Below are 12,904 nucleotides of genomic sequence, written 5' to 3' on the forward strand. Positions count from 1 at the left end.
GGGGCTGTTTAGGATGTTGGGTAGTGGTAGGGCTAGGGGAATGGATTGAAGCTGGAGATGGGTCGGTTCAGATTGGACGTTAGGAAGAAGTTCTTCCCCATGAGGGTGGTGAGACACTGGCACAGGTTGCCCAGAGAGGGGGTGGATGTTGGAAGTGCTTGAGGCCAGGTTGGATGAGGCTTTGAGCAACGTGGCATCCCTGTCCATGGGAGAGGGGTTTGAACTAGACGATGTTTAAAGGTCCCTTCCAACCCAAACCATTCTATAATTCTGTGCATTCTGTCAGAGTCAAACCTTTTTGGAGGATTACTCTTGAAACATGAAAAGCTCAAAGCATTATGCTTCCATTTTTTGTCTTTTAAACAGTTCTGTATGGGTGAAGAAAACCTCAAATGTGCATTTTTCTCCCTTTTTTGTAATTGAAGTAATTCATTTTTGCTCCTGCCACCTATAAAAATCTGACCTGGTGTATTCATGAAAGTCTATCTAAGGCTTTTTTGTTTTCGTTTATTTTGTTGAAAGGCAGATCTTAGAGTCTCTTACTTTCAGATTTTTGTTGAGACAGATTTTAGTTTCATGCCGGCTTTCAGTTAACTCTAAATCAAAGACAATATGATAACACTTCTTAAAATTCTGCATACTAAGATATTTTGCAGTGATTCGTGAAATCTGGCCTTTAAGAAGCTGAATATGCTGTTAAATGAATTGAAGCCTGGGATAAGAGGTTTTGTGTAGTTAATCTGTCATAAAGCAGTTATAAATTGTCACTATATGGTTTTGTTCGTAGCAGAATTTCCTTCCAAGAATAGTTTTTAGGAACAGTTCCTATAATCCTCATTGTAGTGACTTTGGTTGCTGAGATGTGTAAGTTGGAAGCAACCGTTTGAGCACAAATGCTAACATGCAAAATCAACGTTACTAACTTATTTATTCGTAGGCATTCAACTAAATGTTTTTGTAGATCTTGGGTGACTTTAGCCTGACCAAAAAGTTTTGGATGCCTGCCTGTCATTAACTTTTTAATCACAGTAGTGATTGTGAAAATTTTATTTTGGTTTCTAATTCCTCCCCAGTTTCTAACTATGCAGTGTTCTTGTAATGTATACCTCTAAAGATACCTAAGTGAACAAAAACTTGCCATGATAAGCGGTCAAGTGGATAGAGCTATTTAAAATAAAGTTCACAAAGGTAGATCCATTTAATATGCTGTATACTCAAGGCTGTATTCTGCCCAAATTCCCTGTCAGAAATCGTTGTGCAAAATTGCATCAGCTATAGAGTAATTGAGGATTTGTAGAAGAGAGACTTCTTGAAAAAAAGGTTTTCTTATTGAAAAGGAAGCTAAAATACTTGCAAAAAATATTTTGCAGTTAGTCAAGGAAAGCATAGTAAAGTTTGAGAGCTTTCTACTAACTGCAAAAATAATAAAAATGTCACCTCTAATAGCTCAAACGCACAGGAGTAGCCTATTCTTTCTGAGATAGTGGCGAAAAGGATGTGAATGTAGTGGGGAAGAGAATGGAATGATGGGTTTTTTATATCTTGGTTTTTTTCCTTCTTTCCTGTGTAGAAAGCTGGGCTGTTAAGGAAGGGACTGCTTTTCAGGATAACTCTTCTGATGTCTGGAGGGGCCAGTATACTTTATATACGCTGGAGGATTATGGGCACAGGGCCACCAGCTTTCACTGAAGTAGACAACCCAGCTTCGTTTGCAGATAGTCTGCTTGTGAGAGTAAGTTATGAAGTTGCTGTTTTCTGACCAACTCAGAACAATCGTCTTTGTAATCAAATTGAATTTCTTTTCTGTGCTTCAAAGAAAAAATAAAGTGAGCAGTCTTTACGTTTCAAGATGTGTGATGAGTCACCCTCAGTTGTGCTGCTGTGATGATTTTCTGCTTTTTTTTTAGATAGTATACCTTGTATATTTTTTTACATTGAATTTAGAGTGCACCACACACAGAGAAGTACATTTCCATTTACTCACTAGTTTTTCCATACATGCAAGGATTTAGCTTTTGCTAGGTTTCATTCCTTTTCCACGTACTATGCTTGACTTTTCGTCTGTTCTTTCACAATTGAAGAAAATAGCATAAAGTTCTGGTCTTGTGCGTTTGACGTATGTCATGACTGCATTAAGGCTCCTTCTGGAGATGGAGAACGAAGGACCAAGAACAGGGGGTGATGTCTTTTGACATTTTCTCCTGTTATAGGAGATTATTCTTTTTAGATGTGGATATTGGCTGGACAGCACAGAATTGCATTTCCCTGCATTCTCCTGTTTTCTGAATGGGAGAGCCACCTAGCTGTGTTTAAAAAAAAAATTAATTCCACAGCTGTAAAATAAATGGATATGTAACTAGTTGTAGTCCCCCCCCTTAAGTTTAGTATCAAATAACTGTTTGTTTTCTTTTTGACTGACAGGCTATAAACTATAATTACTACTATTCGTTGAATGCGTGGTTGCTGTTGTGTCCCTGGTGGCTGTGTTTTGATTGGTCAATGGGCTGCATACCCCTCATTAAGTCCGTCAGTGACTGGAGGATAATTGCACTAGCAGCACTTTGGTTCTGCCTAATTGGTCTGATATGCCAAGCTCTGTGCTCAGAAGACAGCCATAAGAGAAGGTAAGAGACAGCGATGAATTTTAAATGCCTGACCAACTTGAGTACAGTATTATTTTGTTAAACCCACTGCTGATAATTTTAACAATTCAGAGGAACCAGTGTCTAGCAAATTCAGTTCAAATAAATATTTATAGCTGTCATTTCAGTTTTATCCCAATTTGGGCCCATCACTGTACACTGACTAGTGGGAAACAGAGTTGGACGAGGAGATATGGATGGCTGCTTTATTTTTTTTTCCTGCAGTGGCTTTTTGAGATTCTTAACACTGTAGGTGGTAGAAAGCAATATGTGCTCAGAACAGAGTAGGAGATTATGTATATTTTTGCCCCTACTTCTTACAAGTTATCATCACCTTTAATCTTCTAATAATGAAAGAGGGGAGATGTGGCTTGAAAGGAGGTAGAAATGCTGGCCATGGCTATACAGTTAAAAAGTAAAATGCTGACCCATAGTATCTACTGAGGAAACAACTTGTACTTTACCCAAAGGAACTAAAAAAATATACTGTAAACTGTTCTGTCTGACTAAGGGCTTCTGTTTAACTTTTCAGGTTCTATTCCCATGGACTTTATGTATAATTAATTTGTCAGTTCTTTAAAATTTTTCAGCAGCTTAATCATGAGGTCATTCTGCTGTTCAGAGTGCTGAATATTTTTCTTTTTCTCTTCTGTAGTATTCTGTAATTTTATCCCTTCCCACTCCTCACCATAAATGTTAAAATCCCATCCACCTTGCTTTCTGCTGTTCCCATACTTACACAAATAAAACAATTCTGGAGAGGAGTAGAATTCCTGTTAAAAGTGATGTCATACTTTTAGTAAAAGCGCACTTACTTAAGCCTATATTTCAGTTTCCATAAAACTTAAAGATAAAAAGTATAGTGAATACCTAGAAGTCTTGGTGATGATAAAAGAGGACATATCTATGTTAGAGAGATTTATTAGATAAATTAGACTAGAAAGCTTAATCACTTCCTGCAGCTCTGTAAATGTAAGGTATCTAGTCTCAGTTATCTAAGCTCTGTATCGTCCATAAAGAGTTATCTGCTGAGAATTCCTCATCCTTACATAGATACCTGAACCAAGGAAGGCAAACTTCCCTCAAGAAATGCCTCTCTCTGATGACTGTAGAAAAAAAAAATTAACTTTCGAGTGGTTAACCACAGTGGATTCTGTTGATGTATTTGTTAGGAAAGAAAACACCCTCTAAGTAGGTTATGTACATAAATTTTGTCCTTAACAGTGACCCGTATTTTACTCCTGCTACTGTTTTAATGCGTCCAAAAATAGATAAGTAGCTTTTACAATTACTTTTTTTTGCCTATATATTGTACATTGGAATTATATAATTAATGTGTAATTTGTAATTCTATGGCCCAGAAGCTTGAACATTGCTTTTCTGGAAATTATAGCTAGGATCTTAAAAGTGCCTGATGGAATGAAGTACCAGAACCTCACTGAAATTTAATCTGATTCTGTTAGTAGCTCTTGCAGGTTGCTTTTGAATGCCCTGTTCCATGCACACATCCTTCTACAATGTTTAAATGAAGTTTATATGTTAAGTGGGAAAGGTACTTCTGTTTTGTGGTTAATTTGAGAATCTGTTTTTTCTTTGCAGAATTCTTACACTGGGACTTGGATTTCTTATTATCCCTTTTCTTCCTGCAAGTAATCTGTTCTTCCGAGTAGGATTTGTTATTGCAGAGAGAGTCATCTACCTCCCCAGTATTGGATATTGTATTCTGTTTACATATGGATTTAGTCTCTTGAGCAAGCAAGCCAAGAAAAAGGTACCATCAAATCAATCAGAGTTGGTGATGAAGTGCTTCAGTTGAATGGTTTGTTTCTTAACATGTCTCTCTTTCCTCAAGAAAATTCTTGCTGTGGCAGTACTTGGAATCTTGTTGATAAATGTTATGCGCTGTGCACTCCGCAGCAGTCAGTGGAGGTCAGAAGAACAGCTTTTTAGGAGTGCCCTGTCTGTGTGCCCTCTGAATGCAAAAGTAAGTCACTCATGTGGAATTCAATGTTTTTCATTATAATTTTTGTAAGTGTATTGAAATTTTGGGTAAAGGAGATATTGTGTATAGTTAATGTATTGAGATACAGTGTTATTGACAGTCTTGCTTGGTGTGATAATATGACATTGACATGTCAGACACTGAAATTACAGTTGTACAATACTCAAAACACCAGGCAGTGCAAATTACAGTATTGTAATTCAAAACTTGGGGGTGGGAGTTGGAAGGGGAGAGAAAAGGGGGAACACGCTTCAGGAAAGACATCCACTCAAATTGGATGTGCTGCTAATAAAATCTACTAAACCAGTTGTGCATGTAATTGCAAGTCATTACTACAAAATATTTGGGGGAAAAAAAAAAGTAAATTGTAGCAATGTATTCACCTGAATAATGCCTGTGCTATGTTTTTAGAATCTTTTTTTTTGTGTACTTCCAGTGGTGTGTATATAGCCAACACAGCTAAGAGACCAAGCAGCATATCATCACTCTCATTGCAGGATGTGGGAGTAAAAATGTTTGCTCCAACTTCTGCCCTTTTACAGTTTCCTGAATGTGCTGGAATCTTCAGACATGGACACTGAGGCAAACTATATTCTCTGCAGGGCTTAGTGAGGGAATGAGTAAGAAGGTTGGGACTGGATAGGATGTCTGAGCTGAACATCAGTGCTTGGCATAGTGAACTGAATCCAGCCTGCCAACGGAGGTGACCTCCACAGTGGTCCTTTGATAGCTGAGAGAGTGATCTGTTGGAGCATACCGCAGAGCCCTGATGTTGTCTGATTTTTTAGCAGAGACTCTCTTTGAAGAGCCTGGGAATGGGGATGCGCAGCTTGTCAATAAAAATGCACTGATGTTTTAAAAGATGAGATTTCTGTGATCTGGAGTGATATCTAGATAACACAGATCAAGACGCAAAGTTTTAAAAGGCACCTGTGAATGCTCAGCTTTGCAAAGAGAATGATAAACTTAGCATCTACTGAAATACAAATACACAGCAGTGAGTTGTAAAAAAAGAAATTTATGGCCAATTTTTACAACATGGTGGTGTCTTTCCATAATCTCGGATACACAGAGAAAGAGTGGTTGTCTTCTCTTGTGTGGTGGTGGTAGGCAACTGTCTTCCTTTTAATGATGACCTCAGCTTGTCTTGTCCTCTGGATGACAAGCGCAGGCTATAAACAGAGCGAACGCAATCTGTTCCTTTGTGTGTGACTCCATCCATCTGCAGCGGCGAGAGTGCTTTAGACAGATCCACGCTCTTTGCCTGTGCTCCAAGCTCCTTGGACTCAAGCCATGGCTGGCTGGGAAGCTGCGGAACTGTGTTCGCACAGCCCTGGGCTCGAGCCGATAAGCTGCGTGCGAGCTGCTGAACTAACGCAGCTGGTTCAAAGCCAGTGAGTGTAAGGGGAGAATGAGCCTCTGTTTGTCAACACTAGGCCGCTTCGACATGCCTGAGTTGTATTGCCGCTAAGTGACAGCTTGCACAAATGAGAAGCGTGGCGATGTGAGCAGGGGAGGTTTTGGAGGCTCGCATTCCAATTTTGCTGAAGGAGTAACTTTGAAACCACAGGAGTAGGGAACTTTTCTAGGCAACAGCATTAGAGAGTCCATGAGTGAGAGCCAGTCTCTTTTTTTTTTTTTGTAAGGACTCAGCTATATTTATTCAGTTTTGACAAAGATAAATGTAAAAATTGGAACTGGGTTCTCTACTGATTTTCGATTGTGTTGAAATTGCACACTTCCTTTAAAAATGACTCCACGGGACTTTCTTTCAGTCGTTCATTTATTGCAGTGGGAGGCTGATGCAGACCAAAAGATGGAACAGAGATAATGGCTTTTTCTTGTTGTTCTTAGAACATCTTTAATATATGCAATGTGGTCATGCTTTACTTCCCTTATGTAGCAAGGTCCAAATTCTCCAAGTGTCTCCCAGCTAACAAGAGCTGCAGCTCCTAGTTCATGTTTTGTGGTACAGCTCTTTTCAATTCCAAATTGTCTGTATGTGAGCAGTGTAGAGTAAACTCTACCTTAATTCTTAATTCTCTAATTTCAAGATTCACCGTCTTTAAAAATCTCTTGAGATACAGGTGTGGAAACTTCATTAAATCAGTTTGGCATAGTAGTGAATCCACCCTGTTGAGTGATGGATGCATCTGACTTAAGAGGATGAGATTGTATAAATGTTGCCCAGTGATTTTAAAATGTGTTGGCAGTAATCAAGTACCATAATGAATTGACAAAGATTTTGGGTTCTTTTTAGTATTTTAAAAATTATTTTTAATTATATTTATTTTAAATATATATTTTTATGCATTATTTAAAAAAAAATAAATAAAATATGTAGAGAAAGAAGCCTGTATCAGATAAAATTACACATGTCCAGGAGTATGTCACACATTTGAACTTGCATGCTCCTGCACTGTAGTAGGTTTCAAAGGTTGTTAAAATGAAACAGTGTACACTTTGGCATTATTTTTCTTAGCTGAACACAAGATGCTTGTATATTGATTCAATTTCCTCTTACCACCTTTTTTATAACATATAGATTGACTTAATTCCTGGAGCTCAGTGGTGTTACACAATAGTATGAGTCTGAACCAAGCCTGTGTTTCAGCTAAAGCAAATATTGTGAGCAGTTAGAGAGACTGCTTTCTCCTGTTACAGGCAGTTTATAAATTTGGAATATTTCAGTTCTACAGGCTTAAAAGGCTCACTGGATCCAATCTGGCATCTTTTCATTTGATGTCATTATGTTGCGCGTTCCTTCTGGATTGCTTTGTGGAAGTATGGGAATATCGAATTACAGGTTACAATAAAAGCATAACTGCTGCTTCACTGGATCAGAATACTGGCTTAGATTTATCTCCTTAGCTTTAGACCTCTACATCTGAGCAAGTCAGCCAGGCTCCCTTTATAACTGGGGAGGAGAGGCCATCACGTGGTTCCTCATCACCTCAGACTAAATGACTGACACAGGCCAGAAGGACTGCAGCTGGATCTGTGTGTTTCTTTCCACCAGTGGTAAAAGAAATCCTGATAGCTAGAGCAGATGTGGACACATGAGCTTACGTGAAGCCTTTGCTATCCTGCTGTTCACTATTTCTAGACTTTGCTGCATTGTTCCTCACTTTCTGAGGTCATTACGTAGGTTTTTCTTTTAATTTTAAAGTTTATTTCCCAAAATGCTCACCTTACTGCCTTTTTCTGACATGTGACAAGTTATTTTTGGAAGCACCAAGCTACTTTTTCTTGGCTTCTAGCAAAGTTGTGGCAGTTTTTAAGAATCCAGAGATAGTCTTTATTTCTGGATGACTTCCTCTAATTGATTATCTAAACAAAATTTGCAATTGCATTGTTAAATACATGGGAAATAGCCACTGTTTTTTCTGTTCCTAGTTTTGAAATCAATAGTTAAAATACATAGTTAAAATTCTATATGTAATCTCTACATTCTACTTGCTCCTGGCTTTTCTTTCAAGGATAGAAATTAATAAACGTTATTTTTGTAAAGCCATTTCAGTAGCAACTTTTCTGCAATAATAAGCAAGGAAGTTATAATACTGCTGGCAGAATGTGTTACTAACCAGTCTGCCTTGACATACTAAGCATAGTAACTTTGCACTTGACAATTTATGAAAACTGTAATTATTAGAGAGAGAAATTTGTCAAAGACAAGCTGTGCTAGTACTGAAGATGAACAACAGAGTTTGTGAGATTACTTTCTATACTTTATTAAGAGGTTTTGTAAAACCTCTTTGCAACAGAAACAAGATTTAGTCCTGTTTAAGGATCTGTGAAGCTGATCTAGAGAGCATTTCCTTTAGATAGTGAGAATGTTCTTCTGTGCTGTATGTTAAAAGGGAATTATCTTCTGCAGAGTTTACCGTAAGTGCTCTGGGCTATGTTTGTAGGGGCTATCTGCAGTGTTTTGCCACACAGATTTTTGATGTCAGTTATTCTGTATACAAGCACAGCCATGCAGAAGAAGCTTTAGACAACATTAGCCGCACAAACAAAATGTGAAGATCAAAAAGGCTTTGTTTCATTATTAATCAGAAAATGGAATTTCAATAGTAGAGGAACGAGAAGAGTGTTTGATGAAAGAAGCTGTCGTTGAACAGAAGCATCTGCATGTTTCTGTAGAAATTTTGACATCTGTGCTTGCTTCCATCCTTCTCAGCAAATGTTCATATGTGCTGAAAAAGGTGATTATAAGTAGCTAGGAAGAGAGAATAAAATAGCTGATAATAGTAGTGCTCCAACTGAGGAGGTGTACCTCCTGGAAGCTGATACTACATTTTAATTTCTTCCTACGCTGCTTTTGAGGGAGGAAAAAAATCGTTTTGACAGTAATTTTGGTTTTGTACAGGAAAATTTTTTTCTCTTCATCATTTAAATGTGTGTGCACATTTAACCCCTTGAGAGCTAAAGCACTCTGTGTGTCTAACATCGAGTAGTACACAGTGCTTTTGCTTTTTTATACTGGCTGCGTAGGCAGAGTGAGGTGCTGTGAACAAACACATAGAGCCAGTTCTTTGCGTTTTGGTGCTGTGGTTTTGTTAACTTTAAGCAATGCCTGCCTGTTGAGATCAACTAGGGTCTACCCGAGGGTATTTTTACTGAATTGCCCTGCTTTTGGAGACTACTGTGTTGTTATGCATCCCTGAGAGATGCTCCTTTCAGAGCTATTACTGTAATTACCTGTTTAAGTCTGATAAAAGAGCACGTGGGCATAATGTAATACAGCATTTCTAGTTAATATCTATCTATCTGTCTTTAATCATTTAATAACAAAATGCTGTGTGTGCTCTTAAATGTTTAATCAGGAACAGAAAATCCTCCCTCCCAGGCTGGCAGGCACAGTATCTGTCAAAAGCAGCAGAACCGCATCTCTGAGAGATGAAATTTAAAACATCGCAGTGGCCCCACATCTTTTAAGGTCAAGTTCTTCCTGGCCATCGGCGTATAGAAGATTCTTGTGTGCCGGCGTTGTGCAGGTTGGGGTCATGGGAAGAGTCAAGGAGTGTTGGAGCCTTTGTGCTTAGCAGAGGGCAGACTGTTACCGTAGGCCTGGTTTTGGGGAGCAGAGCTCAAGGCTGCTTTTGGCACCCCTCCATGAGGACCGGTGAAGGGGGTGACGTGGCTGCAGGGCCCTGTCTCCTCCCTCAAAGGTCTGTGTGTGCACCGGGACACCCCCTGTGCTTAGGATCCGGTTCTTCAGAGCAGGACGTTACTGCATATTCCGTGCCATTGTAGAGCTGGTTTTGTCATTGGGTGTTTCTGGTAGACTGAGAAGCTGTTCTGGTATGTTTGTTTTAGTTTTTTTTCTCTTCCCTTCTTCTCTGTCACCGTCATATTGAGAGGAGCTAAAGCTACAATTTCATGTGAAGGGAAATGAGGAAACTTACCTGTAATAAGGAGCTCTTCTTTTCAGGAGTATTGCCTAGAAACATTGTTTTCTTTCACACAGAAACTGTATCTGCAGACAGAAGAAATACACTATGAAAAATGCTCATAGATTATTTAAATAGTTTTGCTATTTTTAATAGACTATAGTACCTCTTTTTAGTTGACAAAATGTACACGTACACTTAATATTTCATTTGTTTTGACTAGAGAGAACTGTCTCTCAGATTTCTGCAGTGTTGAACAATTCTTCTAATACAAGAAGGATAGTCTTTCTGCTGCTTAAAGATAGAGATGAATATGAAGAAGTTATATGTTTTTAAAAACTGATAAAAATAGAATCAGAAAGTGAGATGCTGACTGTTTCCTAACATGAGGCAGCTGACATATGAAAAACTGAGTGGTTGGTGTATACTAAGTTCTTTTCCTCATATGTTCTGTCTCCAGTCTTTAATCACATTTCTCTTTTCAGTAGTGTTTATGATTTTTGTAAAATTTTAAAAAATAAAAAGTACCCAGCCCTTTTTAAAGCTTCTTAAATAAATAAATTTAATCAGGTTAAATGTAATCTTGTTTGCTGATATTGAGATGTCAAGTTAGGTATTTTAAGGGCTAATATACATTACTGAGTGAAGTCCTTCCCGATTTCTTCTCCTTTGCCACAAATTTAGCTTTTGTCTGGAAACACAGCAAAGTTTAATAACCTAATGTGCTCTGAATACATTTTGAGTCTGTAAACTTCAGCGTATACACAATCAGGACAATCCAGTTTCCTAAGAACATTATCATAGTGTGCTGAAAAAATCCTGGAAGCGATACACAAAGAGAATCCAATTCTAAGAAACATCTTTGAGGGTGTATCTTTTTACTTTAATGACTCCTGGGAAAACAATGCTGCTCTCTCCTTTTTTGTTGGGTTTGGGTTATTTTGACGCTGTCAACTGGTCTTTATGAATAGCTAGGTCCTGATATAAATGTACCATTCTGTTGCTTGTTTGTCATGGACCTTGTCATATCTTTATGAATGTAGAACAGAAGTGCCTGGTTTCTGAGGGTTTTTTTTTTTTGGAAGGTGTGCTAGAACTGCTTTTATGGGATGCTGAATTTGTGTGCTATTTTATATCTTGTAACACGAGGAGCTTCCTCTCTGTGTGCTTAGTAAGCTTTATAGTATCTTTGCTACCAGTAAAATCAGTGAAACTACTTTTTCACTCATTCTAGAAAGCATCGAAAATGTTCTTAACTTTATTTCTTGATGATATATTACTGTGTAGCCACAGTCATATAGAGATGGAATTCAACAATTTATTAGCATAACAATTAGGTTAAAACATAATAGTGCATGCTAGATCAATAGGTCCCAGGTATTGTGGCAAATACAATTACGATTTTTCCTTCAGACTCATGAGATAAAGTCCTTTTTTTTGAATGTACAAGGTGAATTAGAGTGTAATTGAATCTGAAGTAGTTCCTGCATAGTGTTTTTGAAAAAGATTTAAATTAGATTTTCAAAATATGGGAGAAATTGCAATGTGTGTTTGTTTTAGATAAAGTATAAACAATTTGATTTCAAATAGTAAGATAATTTAAATAATGAATTCTGATCTAGTTGCTGAGAAGTCTGTTTTCAGAAGTCAGTATTCACGGTGCTTTTCTGTTATTTCCAAACTTCAGTCTTCCCTTGACTAAGTAAAGTAGGATTTGAGATGTGTTCCAAATGAGATTTGTTCTGAAACATATTTATTCCTATCTAGTTTGTGCAGAAAGTTCAGATGATGTGTCTTCTTCCCTGTAGCTCTGTCTCAAAGCTCTAGATCCTTCCTTCGTTCTCCACTTTTTAACAGGCAAGATCGCCACGATGTTGCAATACACATTATTTTTATATCAGAAGTGCCTTTTTATCTCAAGACAATAATAATGTATGTAGGTTGTTTGTTTTGGTTTTGTTTAAATATGGAGCTTAGTTTTTTTTCTGTTAATGTTGAGTTTCTTCTAATTTATGCTATAGTGAAAGCAAAGGTTAATCAGCACGTTGCTGTAGTGTTTCTTCCACAATGGTGGATTTGATTGGAGTCCAACTTTCTCTTACTTATCTGACAAATAAATGAAATGAAGAGCAGGAGGTCTCCATGTAAGGAATCTTGTGGAAGGCTTAAATATCTGGAAGAGGCAAGCTGATTTATTCCTCAGATTTTGTGTACTGTCTTCATTGTATGTATTTTCCAATCTTAAGTATCTACCTACAACAAAAGCCAGTAGTGAATGACACAAGCGTTGACTGTTTCTGTCTGGAGGAAGAGTTTTTAGCAACTTGGCTCCACAGAAAAATTTCATTATATAGCATCTGGTATACTGTTCATCTGTGTTTTCAGGTACACTACAATGTTGGCAAAAACCTGGCTGACAAAGGAAATCAAAGTGCTGCAATCAAATACTACAGAGAAGCTGTGAGGTATTAGGAATTTTACTGCTTTAATGAACTACTCTAGAACTGCTTTCATGTTTAACATGAAGAAAATGATTAGGTGTTCATTTTCATGATCTGCAGCATTGCAGAGCTAGCAATTTGTGTATAGTAATGCATGCCCCATACATAATAATCATCTCTTAAATTTTAAATTTTAGGTTGAATCCTAAATACGTACATGCCATGAACAACCTTGGAAATATTCTGAAAGAAAGAAATGAGCTCCAAGAAGCAGAGGAGTTGCTGTCCTTGGCTGTACAAATACAGTATGTTTAGAACAATGCTAAGCAGTGTTTTGCACCAACTGAGCAGAAATGATGCAGTAGGATCTTGTTTTACAAATGCTTGATTGTCATCTCTCTCTCTCTCTCTCTCTCTCTCTCTCTC

At 37.7% G+C, this 12,904-nt stretch overlaps 1 protein-coding gene across 1 annotated transcript in view; it reads left to right on the top strand.

Moving 5' to 3' along the window:
- Window positions 1-1,570: 1,570 nt before the first annotated feature.
- Window positions 1,571-12,904, top strand: part of TMTC4 (transmembrane and tetratricopeptide repeat containing 4) — a gene marked incomplete at its 5' end in the record, with an annotated part of 12,875 nt that continues 1,541 nt past the window's right edge. The window contains 6 exons of the mRNA XM_009868086.1: window positions 1,571-1,732; window positions 2,422-2,624; window positions 4,242-4,413; window positions 4,495-4,626; window positions 12,423-12,502; window positions 12,676-12,783. Of these exons, the coding sequence (XP_009866388.1) occupies window positions 1,571-1,732; window positions 2,422-2,624; window positions 4,242-4,413; window positions 4,495-4,626; window positions 12,423-12,502; window positions 12,676-12,783 (857 nt within the window). The remainder of the gene's footprint in view (window positions 1,733-2,421; window positions 2,625-4,241; window positions 4,414-4,494; window positions 4,627-12,422; window positions 12,503-12,675; window positions 12,784-12,904) is intronic.

The sequence above is a fragment of the Apaloderma vittatum genome, unplaced genomic scaffold (genome assembly GCF_000703405.1).
Source record: "Apaloderma vittatum isolate BGI_N311 unplaced genomic scaffold, ASM70340v1 scaffold33014, whole genome shotgun sequence".
NCBI lineage: Eukaryota > Metazoa > Chordata > Aves > Trogoniformes > Trogonidae > Apaloderma > Apaloderma vittatum.